The sequence below is a fragment of the Mobula birostris genome, chromosome 25, assembly GCF_030028105.1.
Source record: "Mobula birostris isolate sMobBir1 chromosome 25, sMobBir1.hap1, whole genome shotgun sequence".
Taxonomy (NCBI): Eukaryota; Metazoa; Chordata; class Chondrichthyes; order Myliobatiformes; family Myliobatidae; genus Mobula; species Mobula birostris.
Genome location: NC_092394.1, coordinates 60999904 through 61023036, shown reverse-complemented (window position 1 = coordinate 61023036; position 23133 = coordinate 60999904). Strand labels below are relative to the sequence as shown.

Sequence of the window (23133 nt, the reverse complement as noted above, 5' to 3'; positions counted from 1 at the left end):
GATAAATGGTTAATTGTCAGTGTCAGTTTGAGCACACTTGTTTCTGAATTAGAAGGTTGTGGGTATTTGGATTTGCGCATTTAGCTGTAATAAGGATTTATGTTAATTACATACATAAATCAGTTTGTACATGAGCATGTAAATGGTGGCCACTGTCCCCCACTTATCTGCTGCAGTTATGCATATATTTATAGTACTTAACTTCAAGGACCTAACTCCATTGAATGTTTATTTCATTACAAAATTGAAAGCTTCATTTATTGCATCTTCATTCCACTCAAGCCCTCATGGCTTACAATGTGTGGTTTGATAAATTCCCAGTAATCACAATTGTTGGTTTTATCACTTAACCTAAGGTTGGCACTGATGCAATCTATTAGTTGATCATGTTGCATAAAATGTTGTCTAAAAATTAGTATACATCAACTACATTGACTCTTCCTCCACAGTGAGCACAGAACGGTGTAGCACAGTACAGGCCATTACCTGTTCCAAGATCAGTCCAACCCCTCCCTCCCACATAACCCTCCAGTTTTCTTTCATCCCATTAAACGTTCCTTATATATCTTCCTCTATGACCAATCTTGGCAGCATGTTCCAAGTACCTACCACTCTCTGTATTTAAAAAAAACTACTGACATCACCCTATATTTTCCTCCAAGCACCTTAAAATTTTCTCCCTTGTATTAGCCATTTTTGCCCCAGGAAAATGCCACTGGCTATCCACTCTATCTATGCCTCTTATCATCTTGTATACCTCTCTCATCCTCTTCTCCAAGAGAAGCTCAACCTACAGGAAATTTGCCAGTGGAAGTGATGGATGCAGGTTCAACTTCAACATTAAGAGAAATTTGGGTAGGTACTGTATGTGGACGGGAAGGGTATGGAGAGCTATGGTTCAGGTGCAGGTTGGGGTACTAGGCCGTATAATAGTTTGGCACAGACTTGATGGACTAAAGGGCCTGTTTCTGTGCTGGATTGTTCTATGATTATGACTCCAACAATTGAATCCCCTAAGACCACCGCTCTCCTCCTCCCACCTTCCCTTCTGAGTCACAGTGCCAGAGACCTAACCATTGTGGCTTTACTCTCCCAGGTTGTCCCTCTAACAGTAACCAAAGCAGTATACTTGTTATTGAGGGGAACAGCCACAAGGGTACCTTGCACTGGCTGCTTATCCCCTTTCCCCCTCCTGATGGTCACCTTGTTTCCTGTGTTCTGCATATAGCTAGTAACCAAAGCAGTATACTTGTTATTGAGGGGAACAGCCACAAGGGTACCTTGCACTGGCTGCTTATCCCCTTTCCCCCTCCTGATGGTCACCTTGTTTCCTGTGTTCTGCATATAGCTACCTCCCTGTATCTCCTATCAATCAGTCCCTCAGCTTCCTGAATGATCTAGATCCAGTTCCAGTTGCTTAACATGGTCTTCTTGCAAGTGTAATCGTCGGATACTGGAGGTCTGTCTTTCTACATCCTGCAGGAGAAACATTCCCCAGTCTTGACTGGCATTCCCATTGCTTTTTAACTGTGTAATAAGAAAGAAGGAAACTTACTGGAAACTTTTCTTAGCCTTCGCCTCTCCTTGCTGAAGTCTCTTGAGTGAAAACTTCAAGCTCTCCACTCTAGGTCTGTCCCATTCCAACAATGACCATTCAGCTTAAACTTAACTTCTTCATGGCCCTTGTGAAGTACCCTTGTTCAGATGGTTTCCATTTTAGTAATAATCTTGCCAAGGCAAATGGCATTCAAACCTGTGTTTTGCCCTGGCAGATTAACTAAACTAGGCAGGTCCCATAATGGCACAATTTGTCCCTGGTCCTTGGAGAAGACTGTGGACTAAAAATCCTGTTTGCTGTCTGCTTTAGTAGTTAGCATTCTGATGTCAGATAAACAGCATCAAATTAAATGTAATCCCTTGCTACCTATTTATTATACTGCAGGTAACTGTGTTGTAGACAGCATGCTGTCATGTTTGTGAACTTCTTATTGACCAAGATGCACTGCCAAGCAGATACTGACTGTTGCCTCAAGTTCACATTGTGTGTTCAAATAATTGATCCAGAGATCTCAGAACATAATCTACCCTGACACAGTTGTGCATGACAACTGGTTAATTGAGATCTATCCAACCATTCAATTGGACGTAAAAAGTTCCACAGTATAATTTTGATGAGGAGCAAATTTCATTGTAGTCTCTTGGCCAATCCTTTACTCAGCACCACTGGGGGAAAATATTTAGTTATTACCCCAGTGCCGTTTATCAGTTTATTATGTGCAGATTGCCAGCCTATATTCCCAGAGTGACTAATGTTCAAAAATAGTTTATTTTCTTTAGGTTGTTCTGAGATTGCAATTCATCATTTATGCATTCATTCTATACTTCAAATTAATCTTTGGGTCCATTTACAGGCATTGATGGGCTGTGCAGTGTGCAGAGTTCGAGCCTTGGCCTTATTGCCTACTAAAGAACTTGCTCTACAGGTAAAGAAGAGATGGTACTCAAGTTATTTTGCATCTACTTTGTAGAAATCTGATGACAACAGGTTCTGTGGGTTGTATTGATAAGTTGGTGTTGTGGGCCATGTAGTATATTTGGGACCCTAGCCAGTGGGATAAAGTATGGATTAGAATTCAAAGCTTACCACGTCACAGCAAAGCCCCCAAGTGAAGGAGAATTATCCAAAGCTGCTGTTACAAGCCATTAACCATCGACCAGTGATCATCACTGGCGAAGAATCATATCGTGAATGGCTCAGGAAGTAAAGAGAGCAAAATATAGTCAGTAAGCAGAAAGTAATTGCTTCGTAAAAGCTAACTCATTCTGTACTTAATTTTTTTGTAATGGAAAAGGATGCAAAACATTGAAAATGTTCATTTTTCAGTTTTGTTAGTTTTCTTTTAGTTCCAGTTTTCAATCAAATCCACAGGTTCTCAAGAGTTGCCAATTCTATAAGGTTTTCAGTGTGAAAAGATACTAGCTCAAGCCTGGACTTTTTAGTCATTAATCACATTTTCCAGGTTAGAAAGTCTGTCTTTGTACTGCGGAGTTTGGCAACACACCCACTGTGGGAAATGACTTACTATGGTGATGTAAGTAGCTCCAGTTGTTAAATACTTGCTGTAGCAAGGCCAGGTGGTGCTCTTATGTGCCCCACAAGGTAACACTTGGGGGAAATTAAGTCACCTCCTGCTATCTCAGATCCCTTGATGTGGGCATGCATTATCATCCCTGCTTAACTTCAGCTCTATGTGCTAATTTCTTTTTATAGGAACAGATCAGATGGGAGGCTAGGAAATCATGCATCATACCAACTAATAAATTTGAAAAATTCAAATAATTCTCTTTCCTTAATTTAAATGATTATCTTTAGGTGTTTAAGATTTTCAATACCTACGCTGAAGGCATAGACTTAAGAGTAGTAATCATTGCTGGACAAAAACCCTTTGCTGTGGAGCAGTCCTCTCTTGTTGAACATACGTAAGTATTTCTAACTTTTGCATGTTTTGTTTTGGAAATTCTACCAAATTAATAAGATTCAAATATACTAATATAACTAGCAGTAGAATAGATTTATATCTCAGGAATGTGTATGTTCAAGAAAAATGATTTCACTGCACCTGACTATGTCTAACGTTTGAAAGAAAATTGCGTTCTATTCTCTATCTTTAGTACCCTCATTCATTCCTAAATTTATGTTCCTCCTTGAATTTGTTAACATCACCAACCCTACTCACTCTCCTGCTTCACCTTGCATATTCCATATTTTGGTTGCCTGTGTACTAGCTAACAGCAGGCACCCTCTGTTTTGTATGGCTGTCCTAGTATGCTAAATTTAGATAGAGGTGAAGTGAGCCAGCAGCAGCAAAAATGTCTTCCCCAACAATCCCTTGGTCCACCATTACCAGGGATCAACTTTGGTTCAGTGAGCATTGCAGAAGCAAGACCAGGCAATGAGCTGCTAGCTGGAACCTACTGCTCAAGGGTACATTGGCCAAAGAACAAAAGTAGCATTTAAAAGGCATTGCTTAGTGATCCCACACTCTGTTGTCATACCAAACAAATGGTTTAGATAAGAGTGATCAGAGAAAAGGCTCCAAGGACATACTGTAAGCATCTTCAATGATGGGCGAGAGCATGCAAGTGTCAAAACCTGTGCTGAAGCATTTGTAGCCAGAAGTGCCGGGAACCATTTTGGTTCTTCCTGAGGTTCAACCATCACAAAAGCCAACTGGCTTGAGTCATTCCATGCGATAACAGATGTTGATAGGGAGCACTTAGATTCTGCAGAATCAGAATCGGGGTTATTATCACTGACAAATGCCGTGAAATTTGGTTTGTGGTAGCAGTACTGTGCAATTAGTAAAATATATGGTAATTACAATAAGAAGTATGTATATACTCAGTGGCCACTTTATCCCCCTTGTATCTAATAAAGTGGCCACCGAGTGTATGCCAGAGATGCTCTTCTCTTTTGCACACCACTGTGTAACATGTGGTTATTTGAGTTATTGTCGCCTTCCTGTCAGCTTGAACCAGTCTGGCCATTCTCCTCTGATGACTCTCATAAACAAGGCACTTTTGCACACAGAATCGCTACTCATTCAATGTGTTTTTGTTTGTTTATCTCTGAAAACTCTACAGACTGCTGTGTGTAAAAATCTCAGGAGATCAGCAGTTTTGTAGCTACTCAAACTACCCCATCTGTCACCAACAATCATTCCACAGTCAAAGTCCCATTTCTTCCTCATTCTGATGTTTGGTATGAACAACTGAACCTTTTGACCATGTCCGCATGCTTTTATGCACTGAATGAGTGCCACATGATTGGCTGATTAGATATTTGCATTAGCAAGCGGGTATACAGGTTTACTTAATAAAATGGCCACTGAGTATATGTCATGAAATTTGTCTTATGGCAACATTACAGTGAAATACATAACATATGCTATAAATATCAGTAACAAATATATATATATATAAATAATAAATAGTGAAAAAAGAGCAAAAATGGCAATGTAGTGTTCATGAGTTTACTGACCTTTCAGAAATCTGTTGTTGAAGGGGAAGAAGCTGTTCCTAAAACATTGAGTGTGTATCTTCAGGGACCTGTATCTCCTTTCTGATGGTAGTAATGAGAAGATGGCGTGTACTGGGTGATGTGAGTCCTTAATGATGGATGTCATCTTCTTGAGGCATTGCATTTTGGAAATACTCTAGCTGCTGCGGAGATTATTGCCTATAATGGAGCTGGAGTTTACAACCCTCTGCAGCTTTTTCCACTCCTGTGCATCGACCTCTCCTTACCACTTGGTGATGCAACCAGTTAGAATGGTAATTCAGATAAACGTAATGGGATCTGACAAAATCTTGATGTGGTGGTAAAGACATGCCCTAGAACTAATTGAACCTTTAGGCAGCTCTTCCACTACAGCTAGCTAACCAGTATTGTGAAATATTTTCCAGGTATGATGCATCCATTTAAAGCTTGCCAGTTTACTCAGCCTGTAGCAAATTGTCAGAAAATGCTCTTACTCATCAGCAAAACTGAAGTATTCCAAGACAAATAGAGTACTCAAGCATGGGCTAGTAAGTTGCATATAACGTTAGTATGTCACATGTCAGGCAATGGCTATCATCAATTTGATTATCTTTAACCTGCAGCAGTACTATCACTGAGTACCCCAGTATTATGCTGGGGATCATCATTGATCAGAAACAAGGCAACATAGTGGTTGGTGCATCTCAAAGTCAAAGTAAATTTATTATCAAAGTCACCATGTACTACTTGAGCAACACACATCAAAGTTGCTGGTGAACGCAGCAGACCAGACACACATCAAAGTTGCTGGTGAACGCAGCAGACCAGACACACATCAAAGTTGCTGGTGAACGCAGCAGGTCAGGACGAGGGGTCTTGGCCCGAAACGTCGACTGTACCTCTTCCTAGAGATGCTGCCTGGCCTGCTGCGTTCACCAGCAACTTTGATGTGTGTTGCTTGAATTTCCAGCATCTGAAGATTTCCTCGCGTTTGCGTTTTTAAATGTACTACTTGAGATTCATTTTCTTGAAGATGTTCACAATAGAGGAAAGAAATACAATACGATCAAACAACTAATGTGGAAAAGACAATCTGTGCAAATACAAAATAATAATAATAAACAAATAAATAAAGTTGGTAAATAAAACTGAGAACATGAGTTGTAGAGTCCTTAGGTTGTAGAATCATTTCGTTGTTGAGGTGAGTGAGATTATCCATGCCGGTTCAGAAGCCTGATAGGTGAAGGATAATAACTGTTGCTGAACCTGGTGGTGTGGAACTTAACGGCTCCAATACCTCCTGCCCAATGCAGCAGCGAAAAGAGAGCAAGACCTGGATGGTGGGGTCCTTGATGATGGATGCTGCATTATTTTGTAGATAGTGGGGAGGGCTTTGGCAATGATGCACTGGGCTGTATCTAGTACTTTTTGTAGACTGTACATCTGATAAGAATGGTTCCCTCAAATTTCAAGATCCAGGGATCCGGGTTTCATTCTGACCTTCAGTGCTGAATGTGCAGAGTTTGCACATTGACCCTGTAATTATGCAGGTTTCCTTCCACATTACAAAGGCATGCGAGTGCTAGGTAAATTAGCCACTGTGATTTACCCGTAGTTTGTAATGAGTGATGAGATTTGAGGAGAATTGATGTAAATATGGGGAAAATAAAATGAGATCAGTGCTTTTGGTGTCCCGAAGAGAGTATGGCCTGGGTGGTTGAGGTCACTGATGATGGATACTGCTTTCCTGTGCCTGCATTCCTTGTAGATGTGCTCGATGGTGGGGAGGGCTTTACCTCTGAAGGACTGGGCTATATCCACTACTATTTGTCGGCCTTTCCATTCAAGGGTATTGTTGTTTCCATACCAGTCTGTATACTCCCCACTGCACGTCTATAGAAGTTTGTCAAAGTTTTAGATGACATGGCATTTAATGTGCTGGACCCGGGACAGATCGTCTGAAATGATAATGCTGAGGATTTTAAAGTAGCTGATCCTCTCCATCTCTGATCCGCTGATGAGATCTGGCACGTGGACCTCTGGTTTCCTCCTCCTATGGTCAATAACCAGCTCTTTGCTTTTGCTGACATTGAGTGAGAGGTTGCTGTTGTGGCAGCATTCAGACAGATTTTAAATCTCCCTCGATATGCTGTTTCATCGCCACCTTTGATTTGTTCAACAGCGGTGGTGTCGTCAGCAAACTTAACGATGGCATTAGAGCTGTACTTAGCTACACAGTCATAAGTATAAAACAAATAGAGCAGGGGGCTTTGTGGTGTACCTGTGCTGATGGTGATTGTGGAGGAGATGTTGTTGCCAATCCAAACTGACTTGGATCTGCAAATGAGGAAATCAAGGATCCAGTTGCACAAGGAGATATTGAGACTTAGGTTTTGAAGTTTATTGATTAGTTTGAGGGGGTAGTGTTGAATGCAGAGCTGTAGTCAAAGAAGAGCATCCTGATGTATGTATCTTTACTGTCTAGATGTTCCAGGATTGAATGAAGAGCCAATGAAATGGCATTTACTGTTGATCTGTGCTGATAGGCACATTGGAGTAGATCCAAGTCACCCCTCAGGCAGGAGTTAGAAACATAGAAAACCCACAGCACAACACAAGCCCTTTGGCCCACGATGCTGTGCTGAACATGTACTTATTTTAGAAGTTAACGAGGGTAACCCTTAGCCCTCTATTTTTCTAAGCTAAATAATATGTTTTATTACCAACCTTTCAAAAGTACTTCATTACAGTGGATTTAAGTGCTGCCGAACGATAGTCATTGATGCACGTTACCACATTCTTCTTGGGCACTAGTATGATCGAAGCCTGCTTGAAGCAGACGAGTACCTCAAACTCCCAAAGCAAAGTACATGGTCCGGGCACAATCTTTTTGTTGGTTCACCCCCCGATGGATGCTCTCACATCAGTCTCAGAGACTGAAATCACAGGGTCATCAGGGGCTGTTGAGCTTCAGAAGGTGTCTCCATGTTCTGTCAGTCAGAGCAAGCATAAAAGGCGATCAGCTCACCTGGGAGCGAAACCTTGTTGTCACATATGCAGCTTGGTTTTACTTTGTCGTAGGTGATAGCAGTCAACCCTGCCACAGCACTCAAGTATCCTCCTGTGATTCAAGTTTGATCCAGAGTTGCCACTTCGTATGTGAGATGGTTTTCTGGAGATCATACCTGGATCCCTTGTTTTTAATTTGGTTGCTAGACTTGAATGCCACTGATCAGGCACTCAGCAGATTATGGATGTCTTGGTTCATCCAGGGCTTCTGATTGGGGAAGACTCTGAATGTTTTTGTGGGGCATACTCATCCATGAGTGACTTTGTAAAATTCATGACCACTGTGGCTTATTCGTTCGGATCATCAGAGTCCTTGAACATGGTCCAGTCCATCAACTTGGAGCAGTCCCATAGCTGCTCCTTCGCCTTCCCCGACCACCTCATTGCTGTTCTTACCTCTGGAGCCTTGCTCTGTGGTCTCTGCCTACATGCAAGTAGGAAGATGATAGTCAGAAGTTCAGATTTCCTGAGATGTTGTTTAGAGATGGAACAGTAGGCATTCCTGATGGTGGTGTAGCAGTGGTTGAGTGTGTTGGGACCCCTGGTGCTGTGGGTGATATATTGATGATAATGTGGTGTTAATTTCTACAAGTGAACCTTCAAGTTCCTGGCAATGATTTAAAAGGTGTTGGGGTAGGCTTTTTCTTGTTTACTAATTGTGGCATACAATACAGTATGTAGACTGCTATGAGGATCACGGAGAACTCTCACAGTAATCATTAGATGTTCCAGGTTGGGAGAATAAGAGTGCGACAAGACTCCTCTTTTGAACACCAAGAAGAGTTTATCATGAAACACAGACCCTCACCAGTTGTCTTCAGTGAATCAGCAGTTCCAACTATCTGGTAGTTTGAGTGCTGTATCCAATGTGTCTGGAGTGAGTCATGTCTCCTGTGAAATAGAGAGAATGCAGTAATCCCTCAAAATGGCGCTGTATCCATTTTACCATTGTGATATAGTGAAAGGGCTCACTTTGTGCCTGACCACCCATTATTTTACAATAAAGTTGTTAAAATATTTAATATTCTTAACAAATACTTTTATTACTCTCAACCTCACAGCCATGGACTACAACTGTTATTGCATGCTTTATTTACATTGGCTGGATTTATTTTTACATTTTTTTCCTTTAGTTCAACGTTCTATTTTTTTGTGGCTCCTTGAGAATAGAAATGATTTTTTTTAAATCAGGTCAAGTTATTTTCTGAATTCCTTCTGCTGATCTAACACTATTTTAACCATAAATAGATTTGCCCAGTTTAGGGGGGACAAATTTCTCAATAAACATCGTATGCAGTCAAGTAAGCTAAACTTGTTTCATTATTCAACTCTAAATGTAAAATTGCCTGATGTCTTATTGGTTCTGAATCTTTGTTACAGAAAATTATCTTGAACATTCCCATATTTATTCCCATATTTCTGACAAGATCTAGTTCATGTTCCCCAATATATACAAGAATTAAAATATGTTTGTACTTCCATAAATCTACATGCTTGCATAATATTTGCATTATATATTTTTGGCTTTATGGCCATGTTTGCAGATGATACAAATATAAGGTGGAGAGGCAGGTAGCATTGAATAAGCAGGGAGTCTGTAGAAGGACTTGGACAGTTTAGGAGAATGGACAAATAAATGACATATGAAATACAGTGTAGGGAAGTGCATGATTTTGTATTTTGGTAGAAGGAATAAAGGCATAGATTATTTTCTAAATGGGGAACAAATTTATAAATCAGAGGTGCAAATGGACTTGGGAGTCCTTGTGCAGGATTCCGTAAAGGTTAACTTAAAGGTTGAGTCAGTGGTAAGGAAAACAAATGCAACGTTAGCATTCATTTTGAGAGGACTAGAGTATAAAAGCAAGGATGTAATCCTGAGGCTTTATAAGACATTAATCAGATCACACTTGGAATATTCTGAGCAGTCTTAGGCCTCATATCGGAGAAAGGATGTGCTGTCATTGGACATAATCCGGAGGAGGTTCATGAGAATGATTCCAGTAATAAAAGGGTTAACTTGTGAAGAATGTTTGATGCCACTGTGCCTTTACTTAGTGTAGTTTAGAAGAATAATGGGGGATCCCATTGAAACCTATCAGCTATTGAAAGGCCAAATATATAGGTAGAGAGGATGTCTTCTGTTGTGGGGGAGTCTTAAGACCAGGCAGAGGGCACCGCCTCAGAATACAAGAACATCCCTTTACAACTTAAATGAGGAAGGGTTTCTATAGGCAGAGGATGGTGAATCTCTGGTATTAATTGCCACAGCTGGTTGTGGAGGCCAAGTCATAGGGTATATTTAAAATGAGGCTGGTTTGTTCTTGATTAGTAAGGAGAAGAAAGGGGAATGGAAATCATAATCAGATTTAATATCACTGGCATATGTCACGAAAGTTGTTGTTTGGCTGAAGCAGTGCACTGCAATACATAATACTAAAAACTATAAATTACAATAAGAAGCATATATATTAAAAAAGAAAATTAAATTCAATAAGTAGCGCAAAAAGAGAAGGAAAAAATAGTGTTTATGGGTTCATTGTCCAATCAGAAATCTGATGCTAGAGGGAAAGAAGATGTTGCTGAAATAGTGATTGTGTATGTTCAAGCTTCTTGGTGGTAGCAATAAGAAGAGGGCATGTCCTGGGTGATGGGGGCCCTGAATGATGGATGTCGCCATTTTTGAGGCATCGCCTTTAAAGGTGTCCTGAATGCAGGGGAGGCTACTGCTGAGAAGGATAATAAATCAGCCACGATGAAATGGTGGAGCATGGTCTAATTTTGCTCCTATGTCTCATGATCATGTTTTATCCTACCACTGCACAGTCACTACCAAAGGCTGATCAAGTTACTCCTGTTGAAGTCCTAAACTTTAATTTTTAAAAAAACACTTTGTGCACCTTTATTGTTGAAATGTTTAAGTCTTCATCATTTGGGTGCTCCTCATCCTCTACCATATAGAACCATAGAACCATAGAAACTACAGCACAGAAACAGGCCCTTTGGCCCTTCTTGGCTGTGCCAAACCATTTTCTGCCTAGTCCCACTGACCTGCACACGGACCATATCCCTCCATACACCTCCCATCCATGTATCTGTCCAATTTATTCTTAACTGTTAAAAAAGAACCCGCATTTACCACCTTGTCTGCAAGCTCATTCCATACTCCCACCACTCTCTGTGTGAAGAAGACCCCCCTAATGTTCCCTTTAAACTTTTCCCCCCTCACCCTTAACCCATGTCCTCGGGTTTTTTTCTCCCCTTGCCTCAGTGGAAAAAGCCTGCTTGCATTCATTCTATCTATACCCATCATAATTTTATATACCTCTATCAAATCTCCCCTCAATCTTCTACGCTCCGGGAATAAAGTCCTAACCTATTCAACCTTTCTCTGTAACTGAGTTTCTCAAGTCCTGGCAACATCCTTGTAAACCTTCTCTGCACTCTTTCAACCTTATTTATATCCTTCCTGTAATTTGGTGACCAAAACTGAACACAATACTCCAGATTTGGCCTCACCAATGCCTTATACAACCTCGTCATAACATTCCAGCTCTTATACTCAATAGTTTGATTAATAAAGGCCAATGTACCAAAAGCTCTCTTTACGACCCTATCTACCTGTGACGCCACTTTTAGGGAATTTTGTATCTGTATTCCCAGATCCCTCTGTTCCACTGCACTCCTCAGTGCCTTACCATTAACCCTGCATGTTCTACGTTGGTTTGTCCGTCCAACGTGCAATACCTCACACTTGTCAGTATTAAGCTCCATCTGCCATTTTTCAGCCCATTTTTCCAGCTGGTCCAAGTCCCTCTGCAGGCTCTGAAAACCTTCCTCACTGTCTACTACACCTCCAATCTTTGTATCATCAGCAAACTTGCTGATCCAATTTACCACATTATCATCCAGATCATTGATATAGATGACAAATAACAATGGACCCAGCACTGATCCCTGTGGCACACCACTAGTCACAGGCCTCCACTCAGAGAAGCAATTCTCTACCACCGCTCTCTGGCTTCTTCCATCGAGCCAGTATCTAATCCAACTTACCACCTCTCCATGTATACCTAGCGACTGAATTTTCCGACCTTGTCAAAAGCCTTACTGAAGTCCATGTAGACAATATCCACTGCCTTCCCTTCATCCACTTTCCTGGTAACCTCCTCGAAAAACTCCAACAGATTGGTCAAACATGACCTACCACGCACAAAGCCATATTGACTCTCCCTAATAAGCCCCTGTCTATCCAAATGCTTGTAGATTCTATCTCTTAGTACTCCCTCCAATAACTTACCTACTACTGACGTTAAACTCACCGGCCTATAATTTCCCGGATTACTTTTCGATCCTTTTTTAAACAACGGAACAACGTGAGCCACTCTCCAATCCTCCAGCACTTCACCCGTAGACAGCGACATTTTAAATATTTCTGCCAGGGCCTCCGCAATTTCAACACTAGTCTCCTTCAAGGTCCGAGGGAACACTCTGTCAGGTCCCAGGGATTTATCCACTCTAATTTTCCTCAAGACAGGAAGCACCTCCTCCTTTTCAATCTGTACAGTTTCCATGGTCTCACTACTTGATTCCCTCAATTCCATAGATTTCATGCCAGCTTCCTTAGTAAATACAGACGCAAAAAACCTATTTAAGATCTCCCCCATTTCCTTTGGTTCCGCACAAAGCTGACCACACTGATCTTCAAGAGGACCAATTTTATCCCTTACAATCCTTTTGCTCTTAACATACTTGTAAAAGCTCTTTGGATTATCCTTCACTTTGACTGCCAAGGCAACCTCATGTCTTCTTTTAGCCCTCCTGATTTCTTTCTTAAGTATTTTCTTGCACTTCTTATACTCCTCAAGCACCATATTTACCCCCTGTTTCCTATACATGTCGTACAACTCCTTCTTCTTCTTTATCAGAGTTGCAATATCCCTTGAGAACCAAGGTTCCTTATTCCTATTCAATTTGCCTTTAATCCTGACAGGAACATACAAACTCTGCACTCTCAAAATTTCCCCTTTGAAGGCTTCCCACCTACCAATCACATCTTTGCCAGAGAACAACCTGTCCCAATCCACGCTTTTTAGATCCTTTCTCATTTCTTCAAATTTGACCTTCTTCCAGTTCAGAACCTCAACCCTAGGACCAGATCTATCCTTGTCCATGCAAATTGAAACTAATGGTGTTATGATCACTGCAACCAAAGTGCTCCCCTACACAGACTTCTGTCACTTGCCCTAATTCGTTTCCTAACAGGAGATCCAATATTGCATCCCCTCTAGTTGGTCCCTCTATATACTGATTTGGAAAACTTTCCTGAACACATTTTACAAACTCTAAACCATCTAGACCCCTAACAGTATGGGAGTCCCAATCAATGTATGGAAAATTAAAATCCCCTACCACCACAATATATCTATATCTTTCTTGTAAATCTTGTTGTTCAATACATTAGTCAACAGCATGACCCTCTTGCAGATCTACATCAGTATTAGCTATTTGTGATTGTCTCCAAGTTGAATATATACCTGTAATTTATTCATTTTGTTCCTTAACGCAAACATATAAATAGTGTTCATTTGGAATACAGGTGTCCCCTGCTTTACGAACGTTCGCTTTACAAAACCTCACTGTAACGAAAGACCTACATTAGTTCCCTGATTTTGCTTTCAGAAGGTGTTTTCACTGTTACGAAAAAAAAGCAGTGTGCGATAAAAAAATCAGTGCGCAATAAAAGCAGCGCGCGCCCCGAGCAGCCATTCTCCCCCGGATTCGGAACTGCATTCTCGCCAGCATTGCTTGTGAGCAGCCGTTTGCAAGATGAGTTCTATGGTATCGGAAAAGCCTAAAAGAGCTTGTAAGGGTGTTGCACTTAGCGTAAAATTAGACATAATTAAGCGTTTCGGTCGTGATGAACAAAGCAAGGACGAAGTGAGTTTGGCTTGTGGAAGCTGACGAAGATGATGTTGAAGAGGTTTTGGCATCCTATGACCAAGAACTGATAGATGAAGAGCTGATGCAATTGGAAGAAGAAAGGATAACAATCGAAACCGAATGCAGTAGCGAACTGAACGTGAAGCAACTGCGTGAGATTTTTGCTGCAATGATAAAGTACGACTTTAATTTTGAAAGGGTACGTAGGTTTAGGGGATATTTGCAAAATGGTTTGAGTCCTTACAAAGAACTGTATGATAGAAAAATGCGCGAGGCTCAACAGTCAAGCAAGCCTTCCACATCAGCCACAGCAGACGACGAACCTCGACCTTCGACATCGAGGCGGCCAGTCATAGGAGAAGATGAGCTGCCTGCTCTAATGGAAACAGACGACGAGATGACACCCCAGTGTCCCACCACCCCAACACCCAGGCTGTGGACAGATACCGATTCGTGGAGAATGCAGCAGTAGCCGGGAGACACACAGCACATCTTTAAGAAAAAAGCTAAAATAAACATGCTAATTAATTAGGTGCCGCCCGACACGTAATTGTCCGCCCAGATCAGAGACGACGCAATCGGAATTCGGCACTGATCTGGGTGACAATTATGTGCTAGGCGGCACCTAATTAATTAGCATGTTTATTTCGGCTTTTTTCTTAAAGGTGTGCTTTGTGCCTCCTGGCTACCGCTGCACCCCTGCATGTTTCACGGCAATGTATCGCTCGGCGGCCTGGAGGGTGGGGGCCGCTGCACCACCCAATCTGCGACGACTCAGTCTAACACACCATCATCAGTGCGCTCGGTGCTGTCCCGATTCCGGTAAGTGTTACTACACTGTACATACATTATTTCTACCTTATATCGGCTGTGTATGTTTACGTGTTGTTTGGTATGATTTGGCAGCTTCATAGCTGAAAGGTTACTGGAGAGCTCTTGCGCCATGTTTTTGCAGACAGCACTTGCATGAGATTTTCTGCTGACGGTGCTTGCATGAGATTTTCAGCTGACGGCGCTTGCGTGAGATTTTCGCTACGGAGAACAGTGCTGTAATGATTGTGGAAAAGTATTTCTACTTTATATAGGCTGTGTCCTTATCATATCATTCCTGCTTTTACTATATGTTACTGTTATTTTTGTTTTTATGTGTTATTTGGCATGATTTGGTAGGTTATTTTTGGGTCTGCAAACACTCACAAAATTTTCCCATATAAATAAATGGTAATTGCTTCTTCGCTTTACGACATTTCGACTTACGAACCGTTTCATAGGAACGCTGTACCTTCAGATGGCGGTACAGGTTTCCCCCACTTTTCAAACGTTCGCTTTATGAGACCTCACTGTTATGAAAGACCTACATTAGTTCCCTGTTTTCACTAATAGAAGGTGTTTTCGCTGTTACAACAAAAGGCAGCGCGCAAAAAAAAAATCAGCGCGCGATAAAAGGCAGCGTGCCGTGCAGCCGCTCTCCCCCGGATTTGGAACGGCATTCTCTCTGGCATTGCTTAAACACATGCCTATGAGCAGCCGTTTGCAAGATGAGTTATAAGGTATCGGAAAAGCCTAAAAGAGCTCGTAAGGGTGTTACACTTAGCGTAAAACTAGACATAATTAAGTGTTTCGATCGTGGTGAACGAAGTAAGGACAAAGTGAGTTTGGCTTGTGGAATTTCCCGCTTACAAACCGTTTCATAGGAATGCTCTACCTTCGGATGGCGGGGGAAACCTGTACAGGTTCGTAAGCTGGAATGTCGTAAAGCAAAGAAGCAATTACCATTCATTTATATGGGAAAAATCTGTGAGCGTTCGCAGACCCAAAAATAACCTACCAAATCATGCCAAATAACACTTAAAACCTAAAATAACAGTAATGTATAGTAAAAGCAGGAATGATATGATAAATACACAGCTTATATAAAGTAGAAATACTACAACGATTGCCTGCACTGTTCTCTGTAGCGAAAATCTCATGCAAGCACTCTCGGCAAAAACAAGGTGCAAGCGCTCTTGGCAAAACACTCTCTCCAGTAACGTTTAGGCTATGAAGCTGCCAAATCATACCAAATAACACGTAAAAATACACAGCCGATATAAAGTAGAAATAATGTCTGTACAGTGTAGTATCACTTACTGGAATTGGGAAGACAGCGAGCACACTGATGATGGTGTGTTAGGCTGAGTCGTCGCAGGTTGGGGTGGTGCAATGGCCCCCACCCTATGGGCTGCCGACCAATACCGGGCTGCGAAGCATGCAGGGGTACAGCGGTAGCCGGGACGCATCCAGCACACCTTTAAGAAAAAAGCTGAAATAAACATGCTAATTAATTAGGTGCCGCCCGGCACGTAATTGTCGGCCCAGATCAGAGGCTGCATCGCCTTTGATCTAGGCTGACATTTACGTGCCGGGTGGCACCTAATTAATTAGCATGTTTATTTCGGCTTTTTTCTTAAAGATGTGCTGTGTGCCTCCCGTCTACCGCTGCATTCTCCGCGAATCGGTATCTGTTGGGGGCCCAGGGGGTTGGGGTGGTGGGACACTGGGGTGTCATCTCATCGTCATCTGTTTCTATTAGGGCAGGCAGCTCATCTTCTCCTATGACTGGCCGCCTCGATGTCGAAGGTCGAGGTTTGTCGTCTGCTGTGGCTGATGTGGAAGGCTTGCTTGACTGCTGAGCCTCGTGCATTTTTCTATCATACAGTTCTTTGTAAGCACTCAAACCATCCTGCAAATATGCTCTAAACCTACGTACCCTTCCAAAATTAAAGTCGTACTTTATCATTACTCATTGGATTTCAATTGTTATCCTTTCCTCTTCCAATTGCATCAGCTCTTCATCTATCAGTTCTTGGTCATGGGATGCCAAAACCTCTTCAACATCATCTTCGTCAGCTTCCACAAGCCAAACTCACTTTGTCCTTACTTTGTTCACCACAACCAAAACGCTTAATTATGTCTCGTTTTACACTAAGTGTAACACCCTTACGAGCTCTTTTAGGCTTTTCCGATACCTTAGAACTCATCTTGCAAATGGCTGCTCACAGGCATGTGTTTAAGCAATGCCAGCAAGAATGCCATTCCGGATCCAGGGTGGAGTGGCTGTTCGGGGCGCGCAGCACACTGCCTTTTATCGCGTGCTGATTTTTTTTTCATGCGCTGCGTTTTTTCGTAACATTGAAAACACCTTCTGTTAGCGAAAACAGGGAACTAATGTAGGTCTTTCGTAACAGTGAGGTTTCGTAAAGTGAACGTTCGAAAAGCGGGGGAATGCCTGTATATACTCTTTGCTTTAATGTTTTAGTCAGCCCTTCCTCAATACTGTTTCTTAGTTAAATTAGCTCATGACTTTTAGCTTTTTACCCATGACATCTAAGGCACAATTTCTTACTCTTTAAATCATAAGAAATAGGAGCAGAAGTAGGCCATCTAGCCCATCGAGCCTGCTCCACCATTCAATAAGGTCATGGCTGATCTGGCCATGAACTCATCTCCACCCACCTGCCTTTTCCCCATTACCCTTAATCCCCCTACTATGCAAAAATCTATCCAACCTTGTCTTAAATATATTTACCACCCTCTGGGAAAAGCAGTTTCTCCTCATCTCCATCCCAAATCTACTCCCTGAACCTTGAGGCTATGTTCCCTAGTTCTAGTCTCACCTACCAGTGGAAACAACTTTCCTGCCTCTATCTTATCTATCCCTGTCATAATTTTATATGTTTCTGTAAGATCTCCTCTCATTCTTCTGAATTCCAGAGAGTACAGTCCCAGGGAACTCAATCTTTCCTCAAAGTCTAATCCCCAGATCTCTAGAATCAACCTGGTGAACCTCCTCTGCACTGCCTCCAAAGCCAGTATATTCTTCCTCAAGTAAGGAGACCAGAACTGCACACAGTACTCTAGATGCGGCCTCACCAGTACCCTGTACAGTTGCAGCATAATCTCCCTGCTCTTAAATTCAATCCCTCCAGCAATGGAGGCCAACATTCCATTTGCCTTTTTGATAGCCTGTTGCACCTGCAAACTAACCTTTTGTGATTCATGCACAAGCATTCCCAGTCCCTCTGCACAGCAGCACGCTGCAATTTTTTTAACTGTTTAAATAATAATCTGCTCTTTAATTTTTCCTTCAAAGTAGATGACCTCACATTTACTAATTGCCATCTGCCAGACCCTTGCCCACTCGCTTAACCTATCTACCTATCTGTAGACTCTCTGTACCTTCTGCACAATTTGCTTTTCCACTCAATCAGCAAACTTAGACTCAGACTTCCATCTCGTTAATGTATATTGTGAACAGTTGCAAGCCCAGCACTGACCCCTGCGGCACACTGCTCACCACTGATTGCCAACCAGAGTAACATCAATATATCCCAATTCTCTACTTTCTATTAGTTAACTAGTCCTCTATCCATGCTAATACATCACTCCAACTCTATGTATCTTTATCTTCTGAATAAGTCTTTTATGCGGCACCTTATCAAAAACCTTCTGCATATCCAAGTAAATAACGTCCATCTGGTCCGCTCTATCCACTGTACTCATTATATCCTCAAAGAACTTCATTAAGTTTGTCAAACAGGACCTGCCTTTGCTGAATCCATGCTGCGTCTGCCTGATGGATCCATTTTTTTCCCAGATGCATTCTTCTTAATGATAGCTTTAAGCATTTTCCTAACTACAGATGTTAAGCTAATTGGCCTATAGTCACCTGCCTTTTGCCTACAATCCTTTTTGGAACAGTGGCGTGACATTCACCATCTTCCAATCTGCCGGGACTGCTCAGAGTCCGGAGAATTTAGGTAAACTATCACCAAAGCCACTACTGTAACTTCTGCCATTTCTTTCAGTACCCTGGGATGCATTCCACCAGGACCAGGGGACTTGTCTATCTTCAGACCCACAAATTGACTGAGCACTACCTCTTTGGCAATAGCTATTGTATTGAGGTCCTCACCTCCTATCTCATCCATAACATCTCTCTTTGGCTTGTTAGATGTGTCCTCTGGCGTGAAGACTGACACAAATAGTCATTCAAAGCCTCTGCCATTTCCTCATTGCCCAATATCAATTCCCCTTACATTCACTTTAGCTACCCTTTTCCGCTTTATATAATTATGAAAATTTAATATCGGTTTTTATATTTTGTGCTAGTTTATTTTCATAATCTAGTTTCTCTTTCTTTATTGCTCACTTCGTGGTTCTTTGTTTTTAAAGTTTTTCCAATCTTCCAGTTTCCCACTACTCTTGGCGACTTTGTATGCACGAGCTTCTAGTTTGATGCCTTCTCTTATTTCCTCAGTTATGCAAGGCTGGCACTCCCTACCCTTACTGTCCTTGCTTTTAACTGAAGTATACTTTTATTCAGCAGCATGAAAAATCTTTTTGAAAGTCTTCCACTGTTCCTCAACCATCTCACCATATAGCCTGTATTCACAGTCTACACTAACCAAATCCTCCCTCATCCCACTGTAGCCTCCATTGTTCTCCATTGTTTAGGTGTAATACACTGGTTTTAGATTGAACTATTGCACCCTCCATTTGTATGAGAAGCTCAATCATACTGTGATCACTCTTTCCAAGAGGATCCCTAACTACAAGATTACTAATTTTACCTGTCTCAGAATTTCTTTTTACTCCAACCTTTCACCCTGAGCTCTTCCTCCACATTTGCTAGTTTAAGATTTTGAGTTTAAATTGTTGCAACGTTTTGGAAAGTTTGGAGTAGTTTAATCTTTCACATTAAATTCAAACCTCAAGTATAGTTCACTGCACATATTCTTTACACAACAGAATGGGGGGGAGGAACTCATTATGTTTGAGATTCTACCATCTGAAAGTAGAATTATGCAGCAAATTTCCCTGTTCATGTTAGCTTTAATTAATAATGCTCATATATAGTTGTTACCAGAAATAGAAATGATCAGTTTGGTAGACTACCATTCACATTTGCTCCAGTTTGGAAAGTTCCATCTCCCTTGATAGACAGGATAGGAAATGTAGATGGAAACAATGACTTTTATTTAGTATTAAATACAATATTTATATAGCATTTCTATCTTTAAAATACTTTATTTCATGAAGAGTAACACAGAATAATTTGCAAGTGGATAGATGGATAAATATTAGCAACAAAGTCTACACATAGTGAGAGAGAGAGGTGGGGGATTTTAGAAAGATAATCAATAGAAGGGTCCAAGTTGGCTAGTAGACAGAATTGAGTGATGTAGTAATACGACAGAAATGGGTGAGGGTACACTGTTGTCATTAGTTGGAGGATTGCTAGAGCTCATAGATTACCGGTGAAAAGTGAAATATTTAAGGGGAACCTGAGTGACCTTCACTCAGAGGCTGGTGAGAGTGCAGAACGAGCTGTCAGCAGAAGTGGTGGATACAGGTCCAATTTAAGAGAAACTTGGATAAGTACAGTACTGTGCAGAAGTCTTTTCGCACTTACATATAGCTAGAGTGTCTAAGACTTTTGCACAGTACAGGTTTTCCCCGCCATCCGAAGGTAGAGCGTTCCTATGAAACGGTTCGTAAGCCGAAATGTCATAAAGCAAAGAAGCAATTACCATTTACTTATATGGGAAAATTTTGTGAGCATTCGCAGACCCAAAAATAACATACCAGATCATGCCAAATAGCACATAGTAAAAGCAGGAATGATATGATAAATACACAGCCTATATAAAGTAGAAATACTTGTCTACAACGACTGCCTGCACAGATCTCCGTAGCGAAAATCTCACGCAAGCGCTCTCGGCAGAAAATCTCACGCAAGCGCTGTTGACATAAATGCGCTCTCCAGTAACCTTTAAACTATGAAGCTGCCAAATCTACCAAATAACACGTAAAAATACACAGCCTATATAAAGTAGAAATAATGTATGTACAGTGTAGTATCACTTACCGGAATTGGGAAAACAGCGCCGAGCACACTGATGATGGTGTGTTAGACTGAGTCATCGCAGGCTGGGTGGTGCAGTGGCCCCCACCCTCCAGGCCGCCGACCCGATACATTGCTGCGAAGAACGCAGTGGTAGCCGGGAGGCACACAGTACATCGTTAAGAAAAAAGCCGAAATAAACATGCTAATTAATTAGATGCTGCCGCGCACGTAAATGTCGGTGCAGGTCAGAGGTGATTGCCAATTACATCGCCTCTGATCTGGGTTGACAATTACGTGCTAGGTGGCACCTAATTAATTAGCATGTTTATTTTGGCTTTTTTCTTAAAGATATGCTGTGTGCCTCCTGGCTACCGCTGCATTCTCCGCGAATCGGTACAGTATCTGTCCGGGGGTTGGGGTGGTGGGACACGGGGGTGTCATCCCATCGTCGATCAGGGCAGGCAGCTCATCTTCTGCTGTGACTGCCCACCTCGATGTCGAAGGTTGAGGTTCGTCGTCTGCTGTGGCTGATGTGGAAGGCTTGCTTGACTGCTGAGCCTCGCTCATTTTCCTATCATTCAGTTGTTTGTAAGCACTCAAACCATCCTGCAAATATCCCCTAAACCTACGTACCCTTTCAAAATTAAAGTTGTACTTTATCATTGCAGCGAAAATCTCACGCAGTTGGTTCACTTTCTGCATTCGGTTTTGATTGTTGTCCTTTCCTCTTCCAATTGCGTCAGCTCTTCATCTATCAGTTCTTGGTCATGGGATGCCAAAACCTCTTCAACATCATCGTTGTCAACTTCCACAAGCCAAACTCACTTTGTCCTTACTTCGTTCACCACGATCGAAATGCTTAATTATGTCTAGTTTTACGCTAAGTGTAACACCCTTACTCTTTTTGGCTTTTCCGACACCTTAGAACTCATCTTGCTAACGGCTGCTCAATGCAACGTGTTTCAGCAATGCCGTTCCGAATCCGGGGCAGAGTGGCTGCTCGGGGCACGCGCTGATTTTTTATCATGTGCTGCCTTTCTTCGTAACAGTGAAAACACATTCTGAAAGCGAAAACAGGGTACTAATGTAGGTCTTTCGTAAAGCGAACGTTCGAAAAGCAGGGGACACCTGTACCGTAGTTGCAATGTTATTGTTGTTTTCTGATAGACATGCATCAATATTTGACTGTTGTTGCAATGTTATCATTGGGAGTCACAATTCCTATTGCCTTTTACATACTTCCATCGCTGAAGAATTATGGGTTACCGCAGCTTGGCAGATATTGTAATTTCAACTCCGGGACGTCTGGTTGACCACATTAGCAAAACAGATGGATTCAGTCTACAGCATCTCCGATACCTGGTAAGACTTCAAGCAGCTGGTTGACATTTCTCAATAATTATAACTTTCTTCCTTTCCATAACATGATGAATACAACTAAGCAGTTCACAAATCCACCTCCCAATTCCTTGGCCAGCTTTCTGTTGTTGTGAATTGAGGTGCATCTTATTGTTGGGACATTTGATTGTGGGAAGGATGACTTGAGAGTTTTGCTGGATACTTGACATCCACTTGTGTGTGTCTAGTATCAGTGTGTGTCTCTGTCCTGATGAATGATGCAGAAGTATTCCACTGTCTCTTGCAAGGATCTATCAAGGATCATGGACAGTGTGTGACGAAAGGAATAAGGACAGTAACCCTTTGTGTGAATGTTTTTCAGATCATTGATGAAGCTGATCGAATGATTGACAGTATGCATCACAATTGGCTGAACCAGGTGGTGAAGGAAGTATACAAAGTGGATGAATATTCAGCATCAGATGCACTGTTTCAGAGGGTGGAGCCAGGTGTCTGCACAGCTGTAAGGTAAGGATTTGGAGCTAAGCTGCAGATAGTGGTGAGGTAAGAGCTGGTACAGGAGCATTATGAGTCAGAGTTGAGATGTGTATATGGTCTGATCATGGATGATGGAGTTGGAGCAACAAATAATCTGGAGGAACTCAGGTCGAGCTGCTCATCTGTAGGAGGAAAGGATTTGATGTGTCAGGTCAAAACCTTGGGCTGGATTAAAAGAAAGCAGAGTGGTGAGACAAGGGTCCAGGGTGATTAAAGACCCAAGTACTGAAGAGGAGCGAAAAAACAACAGACAGATTGCTCCAAGTCAGGTTGGAGTTAGGATATGGTGGCTGGT

General features: G+C 41.8%; 1 protein-coding gene across 1 annotated transcript in view; it reads left to right on the top strand.

Moving 5' to 3' along the window:
• Positions 1-23133, top strand: part of ddx51 (DEAD (Asp-Glu-Ala-Asp) box polypeptide 51) — a 110282-nt gene that overhangs the window by 57423 nt on the left and 29726 nt on the right. Inside the window, exons 7-10 of the mRNA XM_072243726.1 lie at positions 2412-2483; positions 3374-3480; positions 22196-22304; positions 22663-22808. Of these exons, the coding sequence (XP_072099827.1) occupies positions 2412-2483; positions 3374-3480; positions 22196-22304; positions 22663-22808 (434 nt within the window). The remainder of the gene's footprint in view (positions 1-2411; positions 2484-3373; positions 3481-22195; positions 22305-22662; positions 22809-23133) is intronic.